Genomic DNA, 27,238 nt, shown 5'->3' with positions numbered 1-27,238 from the left:
AACAGTCAAGTTGCCTTTTTGTTATGAAGCTGAAACTATGCCGTTTAAAACTATACCAAAAATGAAAGTATTATAGGATGTATATAATATAGGTCAAAATCTAAGGGAGTGTGTGTGTGGGGGGGGGGGTTACTTCACTATGTTCACTGTAATGCATAATCGAAAATAAACCGATTTAATCACAAATCTATTAGTAGGCTATCTTATAATGGGAGGGTAGTTCAATACATGTTCTGTTATAATTATATTTCCAGCAAGTATCTCTTTTCAGATGAAAGATCATCTCAGTAATTATCTCTTTGGAGGAGGAGGAATATTTTAATGTCTGTTATCTGATTTTTCCAGCATTACATTTTTTTTGAAGGAAAGGGGTTCTCCCAGGCATTAGATCCTCCTATTGGCAGATCTAATATTGTCTATGTGACCTGATGGTAAATCCTGGCAGAAACATGTGTTTAGATATATTAACAGCTGTGGCTTTCAATTAATATATCTGATTACATAACTGCAGAGCATTTTACAGCCATTAGAGAAATTCAGATTTAGTCAGCCATCTGTTGCATAAAAAAGGCTGAAATATAAAAAAAATTGAATAAATATGAAATGCAGGTAATGGTTTTATTTACCATTAGGAAAATGATGGAAGGCTGTTTTTGTTGGGGATGGGACATCCTACAAGATTCCAGATATTTGCACAATTTCAGATACTCCTACAAAGACAATTTAAGGATTCTAACTATCTCTTTAAGTGCAATTGTTTAAATCTCTCTTGCACTTGATTCACTGGGTATATTTACCAGGTAGTTCATGAAGTTTTTTCATGTGCCTAGAAACTCCTATGATTACCAGAATGGAGATTTTCCTTCGTTTCTTTTTATTTTGTATATAAGACTGGTATTAAATTATCTTTCTCGGCACTGCTCAAGCCGGCATTAGGGATACTGACTTCGACTAAGGATACTATTCACTCAGTCTTGTCAGATTTAACAGCTCAGTTTTCTAAGCGTGTCAAAACTGTATAAATTTCATAGTTATAGAGAATGGTGTATGACTTGTACCAAAAAGTGTTCAAAATAAGTTTCCAGGCTTTGCTATAATACACTTTTTTTTTTTTTTTTTACATGACCCAGTTGAGATTTATACACTCCATTACCATATTGAAGCAGCACTTGGCTGAACCAGCTTCCTCTAAAGGAGGAAGTTTCATGGATGATGAAATTTACAAGTGAGTCGCATGTATATCCCTGTCAGGTTTCTGCAGCTCTTGCAGGGAGGTTTCAACATCCTACAACAGCACCTGACATTCCAAATGGTCACTCATCTGGTATTGACCAGGCCCAAGATTGCTTAACTTCACTGATTTCATGAGGTTGATGTCTTTGTTCAATCTCAAAAGACAATGGATACCCCCTGTAGGAGCAGCTGCACATGTAATTGAGGCATGGGTTGCGCAATCCCAACCACACCTCCTGAATTGGCATTGCTTGTGTTTGGTGGAAAGGAGAAATCCAGGATGACGTGAAACAATGCAGATATAAGCAAAGAACACATACAGCACCTGAAATTTCCAAAGTCACCCATTTTAGTCCTGACCAGGCTCAACATTACTTAACTTCAGTTAAGTAATGAGAACCAGTGTATCAATATGATTATGCTGTATCATGCCATTGTCACATTGTATAATAACTGTCCCCCAGCAGAACCTTACAACTTGAAGAATTTGGTAAAACAAACATATCTTCCTACTTGAGTAGAGTAATATTCTAAAAAAAAAGAAAAAAATCTTTGTTTCATTGAGAAGACGACCTTTTTTGAAAGGCTTCTGATCTGTGCAATACATTATCGTGAGACTGATTCCCTGCAGATTAAGAGTCTTCAGATCCAATGGCAACAAAGTTATCATAAATAGCCTCTTATTCCGCTATTTTTTCATCTTTCGACTGACAACTTCTCCATCTAATTAACCTTTATCCTCGAGTGGCTCATGATCTTAATAAGTAGTGATCCTACAGGGGTCTGACAAATTTATCTTTAGTTGACCTTTTTCTGTATTTTTTATAAGTAATTCTAAATATGCACTGAATTTTATGTTGAAACTTGATTTCAATTCCTTTAGGAATTTTTTTTTTAATAGCCTTCATAAAATAAATGTAAAGTTTGAAAAAAAAAAAAAAAAAAAAAAAAAAAGCATTTTTCACTTCATGAGCTTTGGAAGATTGTCGGTTCTCCCTTTGTGTTTCTTATCGTCCCTTTTTATCTGTATCAGTCGTTAGATATATTAAACATCTATATGGAAAAGAAAAGATCTCATTAAAATTTTAAAATAGACAACGTGATTTAATGTTTCATTGGCACCATTTAAATTTTAGGGTTTGTAAGAACTTACAAGTAAAAAAATAAAATGATCTTGTTACAATTTAGACAGAAATAACGTGATTTCGTTGAGTTTTAGAACTTACAATTCGTTAATGTTCAAAATTAAACTTTAACCCCCCCCCTCCGTTACAAATAGTTCAAAAATAATATCCCCCAGTTTTTTGTTTGATATTTTATTGATTTTATAATTTTTTATAAGTTTATTTTCAACTTTACCTAAATACGAAACCTCAGGAGTGTAAAGCTAAACCCCCTCCCTTTTCTTTACCAAAGATGGCAATCTGTACACCTGAAGAAGATCAGAGGTTACACTAACCAAATCGTGCAAATAACACTCAAGATAAAAACAGTCTGATTACTCCAAATACGTATATGAAAAGAAAAGTTATCTGCATATTCCAGTGTGCTTCGCCACATGTTCAACAAATTTCTGCCACTTATCAGAATCTTGAGCCAATTTTTCAGCTGCCAGAAGTGACATGCCAATCTGAACCCTTATTAGATCTACCTATTTTTAAAAAAAAATTTTTTTTTTTTTTTTTTTTTTTTACATGGGGGTCACCACTTATCAAGGCCCGAAGGCCACTCAGGGATAAGGGTTATTGCATGTACAGTAATCAATGAGATAGCATTGTAGTAATTTCACTTTAATGGCCATCCTTTTGAATTTGTTCAATGAAATCTTGATTTGTAGTCATACTGTTCTCATCTTCCATGTTGTTCTAACATTTTAGACAATGCAATTTCTGAAATTCTTCAGCTGCATTGTCAAATTTGGGAATCTGTACAAAATGTTTTTACGTCATTTGTTTGCTCTCATTCTGTCAGCCATGACTAGGAAGTCTTAAGTTGTAATTGTATTCTTAGTATAGCTTTTACTGAGGACTGAACCGTTAACCACCAGAAGGCCGTCACTTAGAAGTGATTATTACTTAAGTTTATAACCGGTGTGGCATGTGAATCAAATAAAGGGTTCTGTTCGAAATTTAATACAGATTCTTGAGTTAAAGACTGGTTATATATCAGCTGAAATGTGAAAACATCCAAAATAAGAACAATCCAAATTATGGTGCTTATCCAGTTCATGACCCAATCTCCAGCAAATTTGTGTCAATATTTTCTGACAGGTTATGTATGCAGCCAGAAGATGCAGAAAAAGAGTGTCAGATGATTAATAAAAACACGGTAATCCCTCCTTGCCCAATGTTAAGAATGGCTTTCTATTTGGAAAGCCATTCTTAACATACAGAAAATGGATAACAAATTTCTCATTAACCTAGCACATTGAAAGTCATAATTAAAAATTTTTTTGTATTTACAAATTTCACTTTCATTGAAACTTACCCAACAGCTGATTGGATAATCACTTCAGTATCTTCCAGCTGTTTACGTAATCTGCCAGAAAATGTCAATGCAAAGTTGCCGGAGATTGGGTCGTAAACTGGGTAAGTACTCAAATTATAAATCCTCATCTTAAAAATTAAGAAACAAAATCTTCATACCATTTCTTACATAGCTGTAGTTTGGTAGCCGGGAAATATGTTCAAACCACATTACCCCTTCCCCCTCCTTCGAATAATGTGAACCAATTCTTTAGAATCTGTTCTTGCGTGAAGTGAGATTTGAAGCAATAGATGTGAGCTTTAAAATGAAATAGGCTTTTTCACGTTGAAACAGGTGCAGAGAAATAAAGAGTAATGATTCCTCAAAAATTTGAGTCTAAAAAGATGTTAATTGCACAGTATTTGGTCACCAAAAGTAAACTATTGCAGGGGAAGGGGGGCACATTTGATGCAGAAGTAATCTTGAAATATAATTAAAAGCAAAGAAATTGGAAAAGAAAAAAAAATGTACAACAAATTTTTACTAAACATTTAAATTTCTACCTACTTGTATAATCTTAATGCTCGGACACTACTTGTTTGTTACTTTAAAATTAGAATTCGTTCAAAGCTCTTTCAACAAAAAACGAGCCACGCATGCATGGTCCTCCTCTGGTGCTGCATGTGAGATGACACCACAAAAAATAGTGAAGAAATGATGAATGTGAGAAGTGAAGGGCCAGCGATACCTTCACATTTTGCCAAGTTTCAGAAAAAAAAAAAAAAAAAAAAAAAAAAAAAAGTCTAAGGGATGTTAAAGTAATGGGGTAAAGTCATTTTTTTTGTAATTTTGGGGCATTTGTGACCCCTTTCGACCTCCTGGGAATGTCGACTCCCAGTGAAAATGGACAAACGGTGCAGTTTCACGCTTTAAAACATGTATATTTGACTAAAGAACCATGGAAAACCTATAGACATACATATACAGTTTTTCAGCTCCCAAAAGGCATGTTTTTTTTAGCCCTAAAAGTCCCAGAGGGATGCAAACCAGAATTTTGCCAGGGTCACCCATACTGAATTTATATTAAGAACCATGGCCTTCACATTTTGGCCAAGTTTCAGGAAAATCTAATGGATGTATCAAAAGTTACGAGGCAAAACGTGTCATTTTTAGCTATTTTGGGGCATTTTTTTACCTCTTGGACTCCTGGGGATGCAACGGGAATTTTTGCAAAAAAAAAAAATTTTACTGTGCACATCTAGTTAATGAAATTAAATTTGTGGCAAAATTTCAGGAAAAACTAATGGACGGTTAAACAGATTCCACTGAAAACAGGTCCCTCAGATCGAAAGACCAACAAAAAAAAAAAAAAAAAAAAAAAAAAAAAAAAAAAAAAAAAAAAAAAAAAAAAAAAAAAAAACTTATTCAATTTTATGATTAAAAATCCTACAATTAGTTTTAACACTTAAAAATATGCAGGTTGGTATAAAATTAATTTTAATTCTGTAAAAATATTTTCGGTATAATTAAGAGGCTAGATATTTATTGCTGCTCACTTCAGCAAGATGTGACACAAGGTTGAAAAGTGGGGAGGTCACACCAGTACTCCTAAAAGAGGGGCACTCTGGCTTCTCAAAAATTGCCTGAGCACCCTTGTTAGCATTCTCCAGTAGGGGCGCCTCAAGCAACTGACAAACTTGCACCACCTGAAAGCCAGGTGGCAATGTTACAATAAAAGAGCCCTTTTCTTGTAAATAAGAAAAAGATAAGTAAAAATGAGATTAGGATAGACAGATTCGAACCCTGTAAGCAAGGTTCAGAAATAGATTCAGAAATGGAATGCGAATTTCGCATTGTTCAGTTTCACATAAAATAGTTTAGATATGTTGTAAGAAAAGGAATTTTGATTTTTTTTTTTCTTTCATAAAAAGAATTGAACAAAGAATTAAAATAAGGTCATCTAGAAAATAAGGAACAATAACAAATTAAGAACATTGAAAAATAAAAGAAAAATAAGTTAGGTCGAAAAATAGGTTAGTAAAAATTCTTTGTCTGCAGAAATGGGTTGGGAACATGTGCAAACCATGCATATTCAGGCCACATGGGTCGATCACATTTTTGGATACGTATGACGTCATGGCAGAAATGAATTCAATATAGGAGCTAGAGTCGAAGATAAGTTAGACAGAGACAGATGGAGTCCAGAGTCGAGTCTGGATCAAATCAGAGGAGGGTCCCCTTTAGAAGCGAAGGGGGAAGTTTTAAACATGTAGAAACAACTTTGAATTTCTTGATGTGATCATTTTGACCTGTCAAATGGAATAAAAGAATATCTTTTTGTAATTACCGTCTTCGTACCACAAAGGTAATATGAAATCATCTTATATGAACTTTGTTCCCACTCATCTTATATGAACTTTGAATAACTCAAAGAAATGACTGTCCCCTCCGGTGTTAAAGAACATCAATCTCTACACTAATAAGTGTTAAAAGAAGGAACATCCACAGAACTTTAAAAGGTATAAATGTCTCCTCTCTTCTCTCCCCCTCTGTAATATCTATATAAATGTATCTTCCCCTCATCAATACGAATGTCACCATCCATCTCTCTAATATGGTCTCCTATGCAACATGAAGGCCTGGGAGGGCGGACCTCCTTGGTAACACCCAGACGATGTACCTCAGCTTCCCATACCCAAATGTTGAAATTAAACCTTGAATAGGTTTAAGTGTTTTTTTAATGAAAAAATTAACATGATCTAAAGTAATATTTTCTTTAAAGAAATTGTTGCACCATTTCCTCCACCCTCACTTTATCCATTTTAGTTTTATTTTTTAAAAAAATTAAACAAATTATGTTGTTGGCATTTTTTCATATTTTAAAAAAAACTTCGAAACAGACGGGGTTGTGATGGTGGTAGGGGACATTATTTACAGATGCCCGAGGTGGGGATGGGGGCATTTACGCAGCCGCCTGTGGGTGGGGGCATTATTTACAAACATACCTGGAGTGGAGGTGTGGGTATTATTTACACATAGCCAGAGAAAAGAGGGGGGCATAATTTACACAGATGCTTGGGTGAGGGGAGGAAGATTTACACAAACGCGAAGGTGACATTTACGGGTCGGGAAGATTATTTACACTGACGCCTAGGGGACATTTACATTGATTGTTGGTATTGTGGGGGGGGGGCAGATGGTTTTCTAGTCTTTACATTTTTGCAGCTAACAAGGTATAATCATGAACTTTTATGTATGGCACAAGGCAGACATGCAACTATATGTAACTGTAATATGAGGGCAGTATACCTACACACTGGGGGTGAGGAGGTTACAAAGTAATATACAACTGTAAGACAGTTTTAAAACCTGGAATGCTATGCGAATTAAAAATGAAAAGGCGAGTGGAGGAAGAGTTGATAATTCCTCATTAAGAAAAAAAAAAAATTCTACTAGTACATAGTGTGAACCGGATTTCTGTAAATATCTGCTTGTGTTTGCCTGGCACCTGCCGTAAACCGTCAGAATATGCCGCAGGCGAATCTTAAAAACACTAGGAAACAATTATTGGATATGAATTAGTTTTTTTTTTTTTTTTTTTTTTAATGTAAAAACAATAAAATCTAACTTACAGTAAGTTTTAGATTTTTTTTTTTTTTTTTTGAGTACGTGGAAAAATTTTATCATGTGATTAAAAACCTAAATTTTTATTTTTGGTGTGTGTGTGTGGGGGGGAGGATAGGTTAAAGTTATTTTCTTTAATCGGTAACTATGTTCACAGCCCACAACACATTCTCTTCAGATCTTTTGTGGTCATGGCTTGCACCTCATTTCCAATGTTATAAGTTTGTTCTGTTGACAGTACTCTACGACTTGCTCTTCCCTTTTTTTTAAATTTTTCTTAAACTTTTATTTCTAGGGGATGGGACATCCAACCAGATGTCTGACATTTACCCATATTTTAGTGAGTCCAACCAAGAGATCTTTTCAGGATTCTAGCCGTTCCTTTCAGTGCAATCGTTTCCAGTGTCTGCACTAACTTGTCCGGCAAAGTTAGATTAATTGCTATGTGCTGCTCCAGGATTTAAAATTACTGAAAGTTTTATTCTTCCTTTTCTTTCAATTTATTAAAGCCAAGGGGTGGGGTGGGGGCAAGTAAATAGGAACAAAGCCTCCATCTCTAATGTTAAGAATGGCTTTCTAAGTTTGTATTGGGATTTTTTTTAAAATACAATATGAATTTATGTAAATTTTGGCGAAAAAACAAAAAAAAAAAAACACCTACAGCAACACATCAAAGGCTGTAAATGACAAAGTTCTGATTCTCTCTCCTCTGATCTCGAGCGCCGTGGTTCAGTGAGGGAAGACGTGTCTGGTTACCTTTAATGCATCGAAAACCAAACTCCTACCTTTACATCAACGCTCTGATCTCCATCTGACATCAATTGAAATGGATGACTTGTCTAGGAGAAAAGTCATGTTTTGACAAGCTTCTGGGTTTGTCCTTTACTCCTGACCTGAAATGGAACACATACATCAAGTCTGTTGCCAAGGTCGCTGGAAAGATGGTGGGATCCTTCTACCGCTCCAGAAGATATCTCACTACTGATGCAATTTTCTATCTATATAAAAGCCAAGTACGTCCAAGGATGGAATACTGCTGCCATATTTGGGCAGGAGCTGCTATAAACAGCCTATCCTGCCTTGACAGAGTACAAAATAGACTTCGTGGCTTAGTGGGGGATGCCCTTTTCTCTACCCTGCAACCTCTCTCCCACAGAAGAGACGTTGCGAGCCTATCCTTGTTTTATCGTTATTTCCATGGCAGGTGCTCGTCTGAACTCCAATCTCTGATCCCCCCCCCCCTCGCCAATCTTTCACGAAAAACCCGTCTAGCTGAATCCACTGAAAAATTTCCCCCACTATATTTGTGCCTAAATCAAAACGTAGATTCCATGAACAAAGCTTCTTTCTTAGAACTGCACGCCTGTGGAACTGTTCTGTCTGCCTGCTTCCCACTTGACTACAACTTTGATGTCTTCAAGTCCAACGTTAACAAATTCCTAATGAACCGGTCTCTTAAGTAAACACTTCATTAAATCTCCACACTAACGTACTGTACTTGCAATAACCCTTATCCCTGAGTGGCTTCTGGGCCTTGATAAGTGGTGACCACCGTGTAAAAAAAAAAAAAAAAAAAAAAAAAAAAAAAAAAAAAAGGAAGAAGCTCCTTCAGTCTTGGACAGACTAAGGATACCCACGAAGGGTTGCCTGTGCGTGAAATTTTTATGGTAGGAGGTGCGCAATCTCCAACCACACCTCTCCTGAAACGACATTGTTAAGTACCAGTGGCAAGTGAAGTACAGAACGACTGGAAACAATGCCGAGATAAACGGAGAGCACATACAGCGCCTAGAATTCCCAAATGGTCACCCATCTGATACTAATCAGGCTCAACGTTGCTTAACTTCGGTGATCTGACGAGAACTGGTGTGTCAACGCGATTATGCCATGTATGCGTACAGTCTTTAACCTAACAAGTACAAAGTTTTTGTGCAATGTTTTTTTATTTAGATATTGGGTTTATCTGGAGAAACAAACTTTCCTTTCTTCCATCATTTGCCTATCAAACAGAATTTCCATGAACAGAGTTTCTTTCAACTGCAAAACGTTGCAATAAGTGTTTTTCAAGGCCTACAATATGGTCCTCTTAAGTAACAAACTTCTTTGCAAGAGTTCAGGCCTGTGGAACACATTACCACAGGGCGCCTTCCTGACAGATTACAACATAACCATTTTAAAACCCAATGTCAATTAGTTATAAACTGCTCCTTAAGTAATCTAGTCTTAATTTATTCCACAAATTGTTCATTTGTTTTCGATTAGCAATCTCTCCATCTCATTAATCTTTGCCCTCAAGTGGATCTTGGCTTTGATAAATGACTCGTCAGTAAGAAAGAAAAAGTACTTGTGCAGTTTATGGACCATACTACTTTTAGTTAGGATTTTCAAGTTAAAGTCTTACAGTATCTTTTTTATTAAATTGTTACGTGAAAATAATATAAGCTCCCCTGATGTTAAGAATGGCTTTCTAAATAACATTTTAACACTATAAGCTGCAAAAGTAGCTAAAATTAAAAAGGTAAATGTCACAAAATCACATTAAATTTAAAAATAAAGTATTTGATATCAAAATTAACCATTTTATCTTTATTATTATCTCGAATAAGTTTAAATAGAAATTGCACCAGACAAAGTATGAAGCCACTTGATGTAATGATCTAAAAAGAATGAAAGATGACTATTGCAAGAGACGAGATACCAATTGCCGTTTGTCTTGAAAAGATCAAATCTATTAGGTAGGAGGAAAACAGTTCCACAAGCCTGAAATTCTTGGAAAGAAGCTACTAGGATAAGAAACTATTATAATTGGGTGTAAAAAGCGAATTGCTGAAGACCATTAGACCAGCGAGGCAAACAAGCTGGAACAATGGAAGCAAAAAATCAGACAATTCTGAAAAACATGTCATAAAAGACTAAGACTAGTAACAGGTAAATTCTGCCCATCTGGCTTTCACTCATTTGACAGCCAGGTGCAGAGGTGTCCGTGCTTAACCTTGTCTCCTGACTAGGACAATGATGCCGCAACCCTTTCTTCTTCCCATTGTTTTTAGTTCATCTCTTAAACTGAGCAACTCTGAAATGTAATGTGAACAAACATCTCCCTGCTCAACTCCACTCAATCCCCTGTTACAGATGATCCTGAATGGTAGCTTCATGCTATAAGTGGCAATCTGACATATTTACAAAAGTAAAGCACAAAGAAACATACGGATCATCATGAAAAATAAAAATGCATAATTGTAAATTAGCCCCCCCCCCCCAAGAAAAATTGAAAAATTAACTGCCACCACACCATAGAGGAAAGTCAAAGGAAGATGGAAAGACCGAGGAGAGAAAGTACTAAGCAGACCTCCATTGGATGAGCACAAAGAGAACTAATCTTATTGCTACTCAAATTCCAGTGAAGACCAACAATTGCTGCCAATGAGAAATCAATGGTAAATGGCTGCTGCGATAACGTAAATTATTGGAAGAGGTGGAGAGTACTGGAAATATGGAGAGACTTGTCATTCAGACTCCAGGGAAAACCAGAAGTTGTTCTCAAAGAGAAATCAGTGAACACTCCTAGCGAGTTAATAATAAAGCATGTCTGTAAGAGAGGATGCATAGAAGTACCTATTTACTATGCCTCCCCACGGGACAGAGTTAGACACCAGGGTCGTTTTTTAAGGTGGAGAAAAGGTACAAAAATAAAAAATTGTCTCAGTCGTGAAGGACTGATCCTCCACCGAGAGAGAACAAGAAATGGAAGTGCAGCATCTGAAGAACAGATACTACACTAAGTAACCATATTACAAATATGGTTTATTAAGAACCCTCAAAGGGAACAATACTTTTTTTCATGGACGTGCGAGTTAAAATGAAAAAAATTTAAATCATAATAAAAAAATCTAATGAGATGTGAAGAAAGACTTAGCGATTTTCTCAGGTTCTTATTTTATGTAATAATCGAGAAGAATCTAAATGGAAGGAAAGGAAAATCTTTTGGGAATTTTTAATGGGTTTTCAGAAAATGTTCCATTCTTTTCTTCACAGGAAACAGCCTCGTGGTTAGTACAAAGAAATTTTATTTGTAGAAATATGAGGGGGGGGGGGAAGAGTGCTGCTCTGATGGAGAGATGGTTGAAAGAATCCAACTGACTTGCAAGATGGAACAAATAGGTCATATTCCAAAAATCACGTGAGTTTAGCTAGTAATCGAAAATATCTAGCTGTCAAAGTTCAGCTAAAGATAAATTTAGTCCATAGAGCCCTGGTAGTCCAAATAATCCTATGTCTTTCTTTTAATGTCATTCAATGAAATATTTCAAATGTGAACCTCTACATAGATTAATACTGGGCACTACCTAATGATTATTTTAGGTAACCTTAGGAAGATGCTGTGAGGGACACTTTGGCGATAGTTTCATCAGTGGGAGGCACGATCCTGAATGGCTTCACTCACATAAACCTCCTACTCCATTTTTGTTATCTTTGTAGGTTATCTCAAAGGTAATGGCTATCAAAACAATAGGAATTAAAGGGGTTTCAGCACAGTCAAAAATAAGGCAGTGACAAGAGAGGAGCAGGTCAAGTGGTATTTGAAGGGAGGAAGTGGTGGCAATCTAGTAAAATTTATGGCAGTTTAAATCCCATTTTTCAGCAATTATCACTTGGCAACACTCGGCAGATGATGAAAAACGGCCCAGAAAATACTTATTCACTGAGAAACCAATGGCAAAAGAGACGAGTGGACAGAGAACACCAAATTGGAAGGAAGAAAAAAAAAAAAGGGGGGGGGGTGTTTCATTGCACTTCAAACAAGTCTTTATTCTTGTAACAAGGAAGGAAAGAAATGTTTTCCTTCAACCGGCAGAAACTACTATCCCTGTATTTGCTCACTAAGTCAAAGCAAAAAATCAGTTCACAATAAAAAAAAATTATAAAACAGAAAATTTTATGAATTTATTACAGTAGGTTGTTTATTTTGTTTTTGTATTGATTTCTGTTCGCTCAATTTTCGTCTGCCAGACGTTGCTGAGCGAGAGTCACGGAAAAACAGGATTTAAACTGCAGAAGTACCAAATTTAGAACATTTGGAAAGGTAAAAATGAAAATGTACCGCCTGTACAGTGATTGAACTCGGATCTTCAGATTATGAGAATCAGGTTTAATACAAACCCCATCCTCCTACCACTTCATTTTCCCCGTGAAAAACTACCGAACTAATTTTCAGTATTAGATAGGGTTCAATATTCCAGATTTGAATGCTAACAATTTATCTACTTAAATGCTTGGTTTTGTATCACACTGAATGATATCTAGAAGTTATAAAATGACTTACCTAAGCCGATTGTCCTCCCTTCTCTGCACTCTTACATATGTGATATTGTTAATCACAATCTTTTTTATAAATACCATGACAAGTTCTTTATTGAATTAAACTTAATTATCAAAATCGCAGAAAAAAAAAATATGATACATACACAAGGATATACAGATCAGATTAAATATTTCAGACTAATTCTAAACAAGTTCCTGTTAAAATTGGAATTCAGAAATAATTATCTTTAAATTCTCATAAATTTTCTGTTTTGATAACTCAGTCATACAGCTTATTCCAGTAGCTTTTTTCCAAGAACTGTACGTTTGTGGAACTCTGATGAGTTTCCTCCATTGTTTTTTTTTCAAGACCAAGAGGTATCTCCCGTCTTTGTAATAATAATCTTTCATTCTTCTTAGCTCTTATATCAAGTGGTTTCAAACCTTGTCTGAACCACTTTGAATGCAGGGAATAAACTCTTACAAATTCACAAAAAAAAAAAAAAAATAAAAAAAAAATAAAAAAATTTATGTTCCATTCAAAGGATAAAACTATTTCGGCTTACCCAGATATTTGTAATGTTTATGATTTGATTTTGTTGGTAAGACCATCAGTGCTTACGTAAATAAATAAAAATGGTAATCTCTACAGGGAAACTTGCATTTAACATTCACTTTATAAATGATTCGTATTTCTGTAATTATGATTACCATTTTATTTTCCATTCAATTAAAATGGTATTTCCCTTGAGGCATCATATTTTAGAGTCTTATTTACTTTAAAAACAAAAATTACAGAAAATTCAGTCGCTCTTACAATGTAACAATGGAAAAGAAAATTGCATAAAATTTCACATCTATTTTTCTTGGCTAAGAATTTCATAAAGTCAGAATGCATTGTGATGTTATAGACTTATTTACATCTTCCAGTTTTTACTCATCATTTGCCCTTTGATACTAGCAGGATTACCTGGCATTGTTCAGAACAATTGTGTGAAATATTTCTATTGAAACTTATATCTCTTTACTTCCGTTTCTCTTTCCCTTCCCAGATCATTCCACTCTTTGGAATACACTTTAGATTTGAAGAGAGTGGTAATAGCCAGCTAACATACTTTCTAACTTCCGGTGTGTCTGCTACCTGAAACGGTGACAAGGCAAATCAGTTCCTTCGCCTTTAAAAAAGTATTAAAAACATTTAAAAATTTTAATCAAGAATCATTGTTATTTTGATTACAATACGTTTAATCTTATACTTTTAGAAACCTGTATTACATAAATTCAAAAACAATTATAATTTTATAAGCATTTATAAAATTTCAAATATAAAAGCTTATTTTTTTATTGTTATTATAAAAGTGCAAATGAATAATTTTTATTGTATATTTTTCAATGTCTTATATTTCAATAAATCGTTTGACAATAGATATTGATGAGCAATAAAAGTGAAGGAACCGATTTGCCTTGTAACCGCTTCCAGTTACATACACTGGAAGTTAGGAAGTATGTTAGCTGACTATAACCAAATGAATTGGTATAAGGAAATTTTTTTTTTTTTTTTTTTTTTTTTTTTTTTTTTTTTTTTAAATCAGAGGGGGGAATACATACATCTTTATAAAATGGATTTGCCCTTCTCGTAAACCAAACGAACAGAACTCCTCTTCAATAACACCGCAATAAACGCTAACAAATCTCAGCTTCAATGTTTTCTCTTATCTGTCAAAAATTCAACTATCTTCAATTTATCCTTCTTAAAATATCTGTTCTCGTATGCAGATGAACGCCGTCTAAAAACAAATGTTTATGGGATTTAAAATGTATTTTTTTTATAGTTTTAAATTGTTTATTAGTTCAGACTAAAAAAAAAAAAAATATAATTCTTTATAACAATTTGTTAATATTAAATTATTCAAGAAAAAGTTCCCTCTTTATTGATTGTTGAAACTAACTGGTAAGACTAATATTGCCCAGTTTGTATTGGCTGACACTATGCAACAGTGAAGTAAGTACTAAGGAACAACTTTTCTGGGTACATTTATTTTTAAAAGGGTTGTGTATCAAAAATTAAACAGAAACATAAAAATTCTGATTATCCAATAATCCGTATAAACCAAGGCCATTTTTGCACGTACCTAGTACATATAGCCCACCTTACAAAGTTATGCCTCAAAGTTATCTTCAGAAATTCATAATGACTGGTTCATTAGTTTTAAGGGTTAACTCGCAAACCAGAAGTAGCATTTATTTCATAGTGGGGCAGGTTATCTCAATATTCCATAAGAATCTTTCAGTGATACAAGCACCAAAATTGACATAAATGACGTGCAGAACATACATTTTAAGAAAACGTTAGCCACCAGAAAATTAAAGATGGCCGCCAGCTTTCAAGATGGCTGCAGAAGCAAACCTGAAAAATTTTAATTTTGGTACTTGTATCATCAAATGAAAGATGATTTCAGCAATCTGCCCCCCACCCTACATAAAAAAAATTAAAATAAAAAATAAGACAAAACAAATTGGAATTCTTTGGAGACGAGCGATTTATATATTTTATTTGCAGACTTATCTTCATAATTGTTGTTTCACAATATTTCAACCAACTATTCCTCAGGCCTTCGTCAGGTGGTTAACGTGGCGAGACAACTATGGAAGACAGTCATTACTGAAGATATAGTTAAGAGATTCAGCATTCCTATCCCGTCATGGTTAACCACCTGACAAAGGCCAGAAGAATAGTTGGCCGAAACGCTGTGAAACAACTATAAAGATGAGGATAACAGACCGCAAATAAAAACAAAATATGTAGAGATATGTTCAACAATCAGTTGAACAGTGACTGTTGGTGGAGGTATGGTCCTATTCATTCTCAGCAGGTTCACCCTCCCAGGCTTTACCTTCTTTGAGAATGGGGTTATTTTACTACTAATCTCATTTAGAATTTAAGTTATTTTTCAGAAGAAAATTGAAATGATCAAATGATTCAGTAGTTGAAGAGACAAGATTAAAAAAATTCGAAATTGCTTTGCAAGCCTTTAAATTGCTGATTGGAAAGTAATTTAAAGCTAGAATTAAAGTTTAAGGGCTCATGTCCGTGCATTCACACAAAACAAGCCAAAAACTATGTGGTTCCTCGACTGTAGCCTTGAATTTTAGGAGAAAAACAAATTAGCCCCAAAAGTTGTTTTTCACCCCTAAAACACCCTGGGGCTTAAGCCCCAAGATTTTCCCACGGCCAAATATGTTTGAAATTGTATATCTTGCTTTTGGGTAATTTTCAGCAAAAATCTAATGGTCCGAAAAGATTCTATGTCCCGACAAGTGCTATTTTTGGCTATTTTGACTCCTTTCGGTGCAACCAGAATTTTTATCAAAAATCTGAGCATGTTACAACTACCTAAGGAAGGAAATGTAACTTCATGCAAAATTTCAGAAAAATGTAATGTGTAATTATTGAGAATTTTGGGAATGAACAAACGACGGTGAATTCTAAGGTCCAAATCTGATTAACTCGGACTAATAAAAATAATGAAAACGTATTTTCAAATGCATTAAAATGGACAAAAATCTGGAATAAAAAAATTAGACTTTAGATTTTTATCTGGATGAAGATCAAAGTCTATGTATTTATGAACAATAAAATTCAAACCATTAGAAATATTTTAAGTAGGGCATCCCAGAGAGTAAATGTGACTGCTGCATATGCATGCATGGCAGGTTAAAAAAATCGTCAAAGAAGCAGCACTTATATGAATGGGTCAGAATACGTTTAATAGAATAGACAGAATGATTTTCTTGACTCCGAGCAATATCTGTTTTGATATTACACTTCATTTTTTTGTTGTTTTTGATTTATGAAGGAAGAGATTCTAGATTAAGGCCATTTATATTTTTGTCCTAATCTGAAACAACCCTTTTTAGGAGCTGGATATTTACCACATTACAAACTAACCTTGTGTCTAACTCTACCCACATGGGGAACCAAGTCAATAGGAATACTAACCAACTTGCCACTCACACTTTCAAGTCTTGTACTTAATTTGTATAAATTAAGTTACTATCCCCCCCGCCCCCAATTTGTCCAAAGCATTACATCCTTTTTCAGAGGGGAAAAAGCATTCTCTGCCATCCTTAAATGTGAAGGAGTGCCAACGAACCTATAGGTTATTTGTGTTGCATCCCGAGTGCCCCTTTTTAAGAGATGGAGTCTCTCCTCATATCAAAACGGGCTTGCAACTTTTCCTTTATAGAAAAAAAAAAAAGAAAAAAATATGCTTATGTTTGGAAGCAAGATAATCTTGTGGAATTCAGGAATGTCAATTTCGTAAAAAAAAACAGCATTTTAAAAGTGGGGGGAAAAAAAAGTTAATGCAGCAGAAAATGAAAACTATCAAGACAAATTCTCAACAATTACAAAAAATCTGAAGCACTTAAGAGATGACATGCCAAACAGCTGTTTTATTTTTGATAAGTTTTTAGTTTCAATGTAGATATTTATAAAATAAATTTAAACTGCATACTCTAACATTATTTGCTAGGAGCAAAGTGTAGTATCTGTTCCGATACTGCATTTTTGTCCTTGGTCAGTAAAAGAGAAATCCTAGACTCAAACAAAGTTAATTTTTTCTTAAAATCTATAGTGCCCCTTAGTAGGGAGTTAAATTTTCCACACACTAAAAGGGACATTGTGGGTAACTGCTCTCATGGGGAAACAAACTATCAGCCAAGATCTCGAATGCGTTTCGTCTAAAACATAACTTTGAATACACATCAATATATATATATATATATATCGTTAAACTCACTACTCGTTCAAGCAGCCGCCAATAGCGTAATGGTTAGAAGCCTTGACTGCCGTATAAACGGTCGGGTTTCAATCCTGGCTTGAGGTAGTTGCCTGTCTAGCCGCACTGATGAGCTGTGAAACAGCGAAACAGTACTGTATGTGGATGACATTATATATATATATATATATATATATAAAATAAGAAAAGCGAAAACAGAAGTAAACATAACGGTTTTGAATTATTTTTCTTTAAAAAGTTCTTCATCCACCAATGTCTACGACCTAGTTAATACCTCTAGTATAGAAATATCGTTAATCTAGACAGCCAAAACGTAAGGAGGGAGCAGGTATTTTTGACAGAGTCTCTTTTAAAATATGCCAAAAATTAAGTAATTATTCAATCAATACGAAATTTTCACCGTTTATTAAGTGAAAAATAAGCTTTATAAGGGTGTACTTTTTTTTCAACATCGATATTTATATTTTTGCCTACAAAACCCCTTTATTTGTGGTTACAAATGTTTAAAATAACTAGCTGAAACTGAGAAAAATGTATTATGGAGAGAATGAGGATTGTAGATAAAAACTGCACATATTTGATTTTAAGATTGAAAATCAGAGTTTTGAAGATGTTTACTTTTTATCTTTTGTGCTTTGAAGTGTGAAATTCATTGAATATGTTCATAATTCTTTCAGATTACAAAAAATCTTTACGAAAAACACTTAAATCTTTGAAAAATAACAATTTTCTTTTAGCAAGCCGAATATTGCTAATATACCATTAAATAGGAAATGCTGTAAAGAATTGATACCAACTAATTGCACATTTTGCTAAAAATACAATAATTTCAGCAATTTGTCGTTATGTGATATTACCTCACCTATGGAAGATCATAAGGCCTCAAACAGTTATTTTCAGCTTTTCCTTTTTTGCTGTGATTTGCGTTTGACTTAGTTTAAAGTGTGGGAGACTTGCATCTACAACTCTCGTCCAGAAACACTTGGTCCTGATGGCAAGACTGACCAGACGACCAAGCATGATACTAGATACAGGAGTTGTCTCCAACATATATGGCATCTAGCATTCCCAAAATGATCACCCATCTGGTACTGGCCAGCCTCATCGTTGCTTAACTGGGGGTTATGTAGGCAACAAATTATATATAGCTTATGAAAAAGACCCTTATAAAGTTGATTCTTCACTTAATCAAAACAAATGTTAAAAATACATGGAAATTTACAGAACTAAATGCAGTTCATTTTAGTTCTGTAAAGGCTACTGTAGTTTCTTCCAAACTATCATTAAATTTTGGATTTTTTTAAATTTTGCCATGGGAAATCTACAGAGAGATAAACAATGGAATTGAAATTCAGGTACTCATGTTAAATTTTTGCATATTCTTATTAGAAAATCCTAAATCTTATTAAGACAAAAAATTGATTCAAAACCCTTTAAAAAAAATTTAAATGTGTTATCTTTAGAGACAGAAGTAGTGAAAGGTGTTTTTCGGAAAATTTTAATGTCAATTAAAAATAGAAAAGTCTTATTAAAATACAGCCTTTTGGGTTTCTGGAAAAAAAAAAAAAAAAAAAATTGGTTTTTCTACCATTTTTTGACTGTGCTTACCTTAATCCTAGGAACTAGACATGAGTATTAAGATATGCGACTAAAATTGGAAGGTAGACTAAAATGGAATAAAAGGATCTCAATTATGAACATAGGCTGGACTCCTTAAGTTTAACCATTTAGAAGAGACTTAAGAGAAACGTTTGATGGCACATCTAAACAGAAAGCACTTTTTGATACTTCTATAGTAACGAACTCATATTGGCCAAAATATCTCCAATTGCTATTCATGGGATGAACCAAAAATGATCGAACAGTCAATTAGTACAACCATTAAATAAAACTTTCATTTTCCAAATCCGCCAACTGTGTGAAAAATTAGTTTAATAAGTTTTCTCAAATCAGTTAAACAATCAATTTTATTTTTAAGGGTGCTTTTTCAACTGTTTTTTGGAGAGGCCCAAAACTTTGTAGCATTTTGTAGTATAGACAAGGAAAAAAGCAGCAAAAATAAAATAAGTGTTACCAAACGCAAGTTTGGTCTTCTGCCTACCTCGATAAATTTCATGGTTTAACTTATTTTAAACAAGTAGTGTTGAGTGGTAAGTTAGAACAAAAAATAGCTGATATGAGAGTCATCTTAGAGTCTGTATAATTGCTATAATAATAAAAAAAAAAAAATAAAAAAAATAACCAAAATATTAGTAGAAACCCACCCAATGTCACAATCAATGGCGTAGCTGGAGTAAACGTCAGCCGGGGCGGTCTACTTAAATGTCACCCCTCCTTTGTTGTCACCCGGACCCCCCTCCTTTAAATATGACAATTACTTAATCCTGTTTCCAACTATTTTTCAGTTGAAAATGAGATGAGTATCCTAAAATGATTTCGAATGTACTATTGAAAACTACAGGGTTTAGAGTTCAATAAACATCGGCAAAAATATTCTTCAGCTACTAATATTTTAGAAAAGAATAAAAACTTTGATAAATCCTATTTTCACACCTTAGCATGGCTGAAAAATTTTGTTGGGGTGACATTGTGTCACTTCTATTTTGCTGTCTGCATAATTTTTTTTTTTTTTTTTTTTTTTTTTTTTATAACTACACATAGCCGACATTACCTGGGAATCTTTATTCCAGTTTCACTTTATTAAAAATGATCAATATGCAAGTTAAAATTATGGCATTATTGCTTGCTTGCACACACTTTTCCCAAACCACAATAAGTCCCATTTTGCTTACTCATGATTTTCTTGGTTATGTATAAACTACTTGATTAATTTACAGTAGGCTGAAAGTCAAATTTGGTTGTAAAATTATTAATCGAATAAAATTGTTATAAAACTAATTTGGTTACGGTTATATTGCTTTAATCTGCAATTATTGGATATTGCTTTTAAAATTTGCAAGTTTTCAATACACGAAAATTTGCTAACATTTTTAAAGCCAGTTTAAATGCTTCAAACTTTCGAATGGGTCACTTTTCCAACTATTTACAAAATGGCAGTTGATTTACAAATCAAGAAAATTTACTCTGGTGGATTTCATTTTGTAATCAAATTTTTTTATGATTCTCCAATTCAAATACGCTCTTAAAAAGAAAAGAGTACAAAATAGGTTAAAGGATAAAACCTTAAAAAAAATGTTGTTTAAAGACTAAAATTAAATTTTATCAGTGGAAGCTGCCTGCCGCCATTTTCAGTATTAAAAGTCAAGGGACATAACTCACTTTTTATCTTAATGTCGAAATATTTTTTGAGTTATTTTTTTTTTTTTTTTTTAAATTTAAGTTAAATGCAATTTTTACAGTATCTTTTGGGTACTGCCACTACATAGGGTTTGAGGGTGATACGAAAAAAAATAAGCCATTAAAAATGCTGATCTAAACCATTATTACACAAGTAAATTCATGTAAAGTCAATTTATTTTACCCATCAAAACTTGAGAAATGCACGGTTAAAGTGTGTAAACTTTCAATGAATAAAAAAAATCAATATGGCTGCCCCATGAGAAATTCTACAATTATAAACAAGCTCCTCATCGGCTGATTAGCCACCTACTGCCTTTAGACCAATCAGATTGAGATTTTAACTCTCGAGCGATGAGCTTGGCAGGTTTTTGAATACTTTTAGTTCCAGATACAGCAGACGTAGAAGAAACATGGGACTCAACTCTCTGGACATAAGGCATTTGGCATCTATCTTTCATCTCCTTGAGACAATTTTTAAAACCTAATTGATTAGGCTAAGTTATTTCTCCCAGAGACTTTTAAAGTCAGAATTATTGACCTGTCTTAATGATAATTCCTTCGAATGAACATGCTTTATGGACTTCTGATGTTGACTAGTCAAGAATTGAATCCATAATCAGAAGACATCATGCCAACTCCTTCAAATGGCTGTAATTAATCCAATCTTCAAACAATGCTGAACCCGAATTCCAATTCCAGCTGAAGATAAAAGAACTATTACCTTTTTGAGGTATTACCAGCTCTATTCAGAGGCAAAATAAGCATTTTCTTTTTTGTAATGAAGAAATAAAATGGTGTCAAATTTTAGAGGTATACTTTGTAATTGTTAATTTTTTTTGCCACTGTCTGAGCAAAAACAGGAGAGGAAAATTCTTATGCCGTTTTATTTGCAAAAAGCAATTACTTTAAACTTGTAGTTCATTGCTAAATAATTTAAAACTTCCAGTTTAAATGTAGGATAACCTTTCAAACTTTTGATTAAGTTAGCGTTAAATGCTAGATATATCAAAGAGTTAATTATTCTGAAATGTCTCTTCATATTCGATGTAATTGTTAAAAACCTTCCATCATTAAATTTAATGCTACAAGGCGTTTTGTGGCTTATAAAATTTATTTAAGTTTGTTCGCCTACCTTTGAAAGTCTTCCTTACTGAAGATTTAAATTCATTCGCATTTAATATTGCATAATCTTACTAAATTGGAGTTAAAAATTTTTTTCTTTGTCAAAAAACAAATTCACATTTCAGTATATTTTTCCTTTTGCCTGTCCATCCTAAATTACCCAAGTTTTTCTCAGTAATAAGTTGGTAGTACCAAATATTTTTCTTGCCTGCTCAACTTCACTGGTTTAATTCTTATTTTTATTACTGTTTGCAGTTGTTTTTTTATTTGTTCTTTAGTTGGAAGGATTAGCATTCACAATTCTGTAATATGTTTCCCTAGCTTTATCAAACCGTGGTCTGTTTTAAGGAAGTTTTTTTCAGTTATTTGTTCTTTCTGATTAGAGCCGTTAAACTATGGTTGCTAAGGATCTGGTAAATGAAGAAATTTTGTATCACCAGCACATTGGACTGGTTTATTGAAAATACTACTGGACTGGCCTCATGAATAGAGTTCTTTAGATGTTAATAAATAGTTAACGGAGTTGGACATGTTCAACCAGTTTATTCTAAAATCTCCGACTGAAGATAAAAACCATGTCGAAAATTGGAGCCGTTTAATTCTGACGTGAGAATAAACTCAAGCTGAGGCCTAGCTGAAAAGAATCTGGTTTAAAATAACCTACTGTTATTCAACCGACGAGAATGTAATTGGACAGTCTTAATTTTACTGGGTCCCTCTCATCGGACAAATTCGAATTTCGAAGCTTCCTTGGGAGGTTCGAATTCTGTTCAACATACATGAGGAAAGCGGACAAGCTGCATTTATTAAAATCAAAATTAACGGGTAAGGTGTTCGACCTTGTTTCCAACTTAGACATAACTCCTGATAATTACGACCAGGCATTGGCGTGTTTAAAAAGAGATTCCTTAATCCTTTAATTAAGGATCAAATTTTTGTCAGAATGTATTACACTATTAAAAAACTTCCGGGTCCACCTCGAAAGTGTGAAACTAGACTTATGCAAAATGGACAAGTCATTTGGTACAGATTTCCTTTTTGATAATTCGACATCGGGACTATGGTAGCCCATATCTTGTTCACAAAATTCCCAAACAGTGTACAAAGCGAAATCATGAACAGGACAAATGACCGTCCCCTTCTTTAAGGGAACAGTTTCAACATTTTGGAATTTTTTTATGGTAGCGCCATTAGACGCGATGAGGTGGGAAAAGCCTGCCTAAAATGTTTCTTTGGAACCAAGGTCAAATATAACGGCCGATTTCTACTCCAAACCCATTAACGTAAAGAAAGGTATGAATACAGGCGAGAAGAAAATTCTTATGGTCCAGTTGCCATTTTGTTAGCCAAAAAAGCAGCCTTGACCTTGTGATCAAAAGAGGGAGTCAAACGGAAAGAATCGACTGGACTTCGGGGAATCTGTTTAGTTTGATGAATTTATGGAGACAGCGAGTGGCACAAATTTAGTGAAATTTGTTGCTGCATTGCACGCATTTCATGACAAACAACTTTTTTTTTTTTTTTACTTATGTAGAAAATCAATAAAAAACTGAATGAAGTTATTTTTATTTTAAATTGATTTTTTTTCTATTACTTTAGAGTGACAAATAATTTAAGCAACTTAAAAAAGTTACTTTTAATCTAAAACGAAAAATTCATGTCGAATAAATGTAGATTCACCAAAGTCCCGGTTTGTTCCGTTTGAATCCATCTAAGTTTTTGATCGCAATGTGAATGTTGTCTTTTAGTCAACAAAATGGCAACTGGACAGCCACATTTTTTATTCATTGAATGTTTACACATTTTAACTGCGCATTTGAGTTTTGATAGGTAAAATAAACTTTTTACTCAAAATGACTGCTCGTGTAATAATGTTTAAGATGAGAAACATCTTTAATGCCTTATTTTTTTCTTATCACCTGCAAACCTTATGTAGCAACATTATCAAGTGTTGCTTAAATTGTTAGGTGAAAGTACAAAGTAGTTAAGAGTCTTCCTTCCCCATGTTAAGAATGGGTTTCAAAATAACATTTTAGCATGGTCTGTAAACTGAAGCATTAAAGAAATTTATATAAGTGTAAAGTGACATTTAAAAAAAAAAAAAAAATTTGGAACTTACGCAGAATACGGACCGTGCTGAAATAAAACCTCATTCTTAACATGGGAAGGGCGATTTTGTTTTGTAATTCTGACTAACAGTTTAATAAAAAGATTAAAATTTAACTTAAAATTCTTAAATTGGAAATCTTACCTAAAATATGCACAGTTCTTTGCATAAGTACCAAAGTTTATTTAGTGCTTATGTATTTTTGGTAGCGCGATATTTTTAAATCGTTTTTCAAAGTTCACAATATCTTATTAAATTGTTAGGTGGAAGCACAGAATAGTTACAAACACTCATATTAAGAATAGCTTTCAAAATAACATTTCAGCGTAGTACCAAAAATACATAAATACCGTTTATTACCGTTACTTCCATGGCAAGTGCTCGTCTGAGTTCCAATCTCTGCCCCCCCTCGCCAATCTTTCACTATAAACACCCATCTAACTAAAACCACGGTCAAAAATTTTCCCCACTCTTTATCTGTGCCAAAACCAAAACGTAGATTCCATGAACAAAGCTTCTTTCTTAGAAGTGCACGCCTGTGGAACTCTTCCGTTTGCCTGTTTCCCCACCTGATTACAACCTGGATGTCTTCAAGTCCAACATAAACAAGTTTCTGATGAACGCCCCCTTTAGACACTTTATCAAATCTCTCCAGTACTAACGATTACTACGATACTATCCCATTGATTACTGTACACGCAATAACTCTTATCCCTCAGTGGCTTCTGGCCCTTGATAAGTGGTGACTACCTTGTAAAAAAGAAATCAAACCTTATTTTAATAATTTGGAGACTGATTTACATTTAAAAATTAATTTAACTTTACTTGATTTAAAAAAAAAAAACGATCGCAACTGGAAGGTCAATCATATATATATATATATATATAAAGTGAACGTGTGTGTGTCTGTACATTTTCCAACGCAATAACTGTCAATTTTCAGTCTACAGACTCGAAATTTGATATACAGGGTACTGAGATTTGGAAAAATCCTTATAGTCAGTTTTCGGCCAAAAATTTGGCTGTTAAGGGGGTCAAAGTTCAACGATTTGACCTTTGAGAACTCTACCAAACTCCAACAATTTTGGATATAAACACTTGAAATTTTAGATATAGGTTCCTTGGACATGGATCTAATTTGATTTGAGCCCAAAACAAATGTTAAGGGAGGGGTCATAAGGGGGGGGGGTCAAAGTTAAAAAATTAATCGTTTGTTTTGTTTTTTTTTGCTCAATATACACCTCCAAACACCCGGGAAACGCCGGGCTGAAATGCTAGTTAAATATATTTCAATCTTAAAACAAATATGTAGGTCTACTTTAATAACTTGGTGCTTACTGCTTATACAGATCAAACTCCCATGGTTGTCCATACGGACTCGGTAAAATCTAAAAAACGATCACACAAGATTAACCTCCAGTTCATGAAAGTGAAAATTAAATTGTGACATCGTCATTTTGGGGTTGTATTACAATCCACAGAAGTACGAAAAGTTGTGAACAAAAAACAAATACATAACTTTATAACAAATTTTATCGAAGACAAGACAAGTTACTTTTCTACATGAATAAGGTTTTAGTTTTTTTATTTTATGTTAAAATGTTTATTCAGTCCGAAAAAACGAGTAATGTTGAACACTGCCGGAGAACAAAAAAGACGGCCGGGATGTCTTTTGAAGACTCGATAATTACTTCAAAATAAGAAATAAAACAAAATGGTGGCAGACCCCCCCCCCAAATAAATGTTACCGTGATATTTACTGGTGGATGAATTTCTAACATTGTTTTATTTCTTAATTTGAAGTCTTTGTAGATTTTTCAAAGACATCGCGGCCATTTCTAGTTCTTTGGCAGTGCTCAATATTTGTTTTTCGAACAAAACATTTTACATTAAATAACACTAAAAACTTATCTAGTTAGGTAGAAAAACTTATCTTGCCTTTGATAACATTATATATTTGTTTTTTGTTTTAAAGAACTTTTTCCTACTTCTGCGGATTGTAATACAAACCAGATTTCTATTTTATTTTGCCTTCGTGTCTTGACCGAAGAAAATTCAAGAAAGGTTCGCCTTCCTACAGAAACAATTAAAATTAAATGGCTGTGAACAACCGTAAGTTACTAAAACAGACTTTATATAACAATGAAACAATGCAACAGTATTTAAAGTGGTCTTTTTTTTTTTTTTTTTTTTTTTGTCGGTCTCAGGAACTCCGATTTCATTTTGTGTGGTTGTTTCCAGACTGTTGCAACTTTTTACAAAGACAATATTATTAGATCGAAGAGAGGGAGACTAATCAATACTAAAAACTAAATCGATTTAAACGAGGAAAAGTTAAAGTTTTTTTTTTTTTTTTTTAAAGGTGAACAAAAAGTAATGAGTTTGCTACATGTTTGAAGAGTTCAAAATGTTTTTTGTACTTGAAATTTAATTAAGCAAATAAAAAATAAGCTAATTGCTGCAAAATAAGGATTAAAAAAAAAATGAATAGATACCAGATAATCTTTTATAACTTTTCCTGTAGACATCATTTGTTTTATTTTCCTGTACGGTTGCATGTTATGTTGACAAGCAAAACTTCGGGGTGAACCTTGCTTTTCTTGTGTCGTATTTGATTGGTTTTATGCAGAAATTGAAATTGATTGATGTTAAGTTTTACTATTTAATGCAGGTTCGCTTGTCTAGGCAAGCTGTTAACTAATGAAGTGACGACGACAACAAACTCCGACGTGTGAGGGAGAAACACGCTGAAGAAGTAACGGAGACTTACAGAGTTATTTCCCTTTTAAAGAACCCACCGCTGCTGCTGTTTAAAACGAATATTACTTTGGCCATAGGGTAGGGACGATTAAAAACTATAAAAGTTTAACATGTACTAGCAAGAGTTATTGGCGTTGCCTGATGGTCATGAATACACAAAACACAAAAATGTGTGAATCCTCTTTCCCCCCCAAAAAATTCTACTTTCAGAATTTTCGAAGCTCATTTTGAATCGTACCCTAACTCTTTATACTATACTTTTTTTTTCAATATATTTATTAATCCATAAACCATATTTAATCCTCGTTTAAGTCGAGTACATACTAACCTTAAGTCTACACCTCATACTCATACATTTTGAGGAGTGTAACTTCATAACAGATACTAATTTATCTTTGATAGCAACTCGATTAATCCTAACTACTCCTGCGGGGGCATAGAAATACCTGGCTGAAACCAGGCGCAAGGTACCCCTCTCGGTGCTGATGGACCTGTAGATCTTGTCAGGTCATCCAGCTAGGAG

General features: G+C 33.9%; 1 protein-coding gene and 1 pseudogene across 1 annotated transcript in view; both read right to left on the bottom strand.

The window, feature by feature from the left end:
• Positions 1-26,715, bottom strand: part of LOC145294085 (acylamino-acid-releasing enzyme-like) — a 118,529-nt gene extending 91,814 nt beyond the window's left edge. Inside the window, exon 1 of the mRNA XM_080141145.1 lies at positions 26,451-26,715. Coding sequence (XP_079997271.1) covers positions 26,451-26,513 — 63 coding nt within the window. The 5' untranslated portion in view covers positions 26,514-26,715. The remainder of the gene's footprint in view (positions 1-26,450) is intronic.
• On the bottom strand, positions 9,100-9,216 carry LOC145294275 (5S ribosomal RNA; annotated as a pseudogene).
• Positions 26,716-27,238: the final 523 nt, after the last annotated feature.

This window comes from Euprymna scolopes, chromosome 15 (assembly GCF_053919585.1).
Source record: "Euprymna scolopes isolate OS-2025 chromosome 15, ASM5391958v1, whole genome shotgun sequence".
Taxonomy (NCBI): Eukaryota; Metazoa; Mollusca; class Cephalopoda; order Sepiida; family Sepiolidae; genus Euprymna; species Euprymna scolopes.
This window is presented reverse-complemented; position numbering and strand designations above follow the sequence as displayed.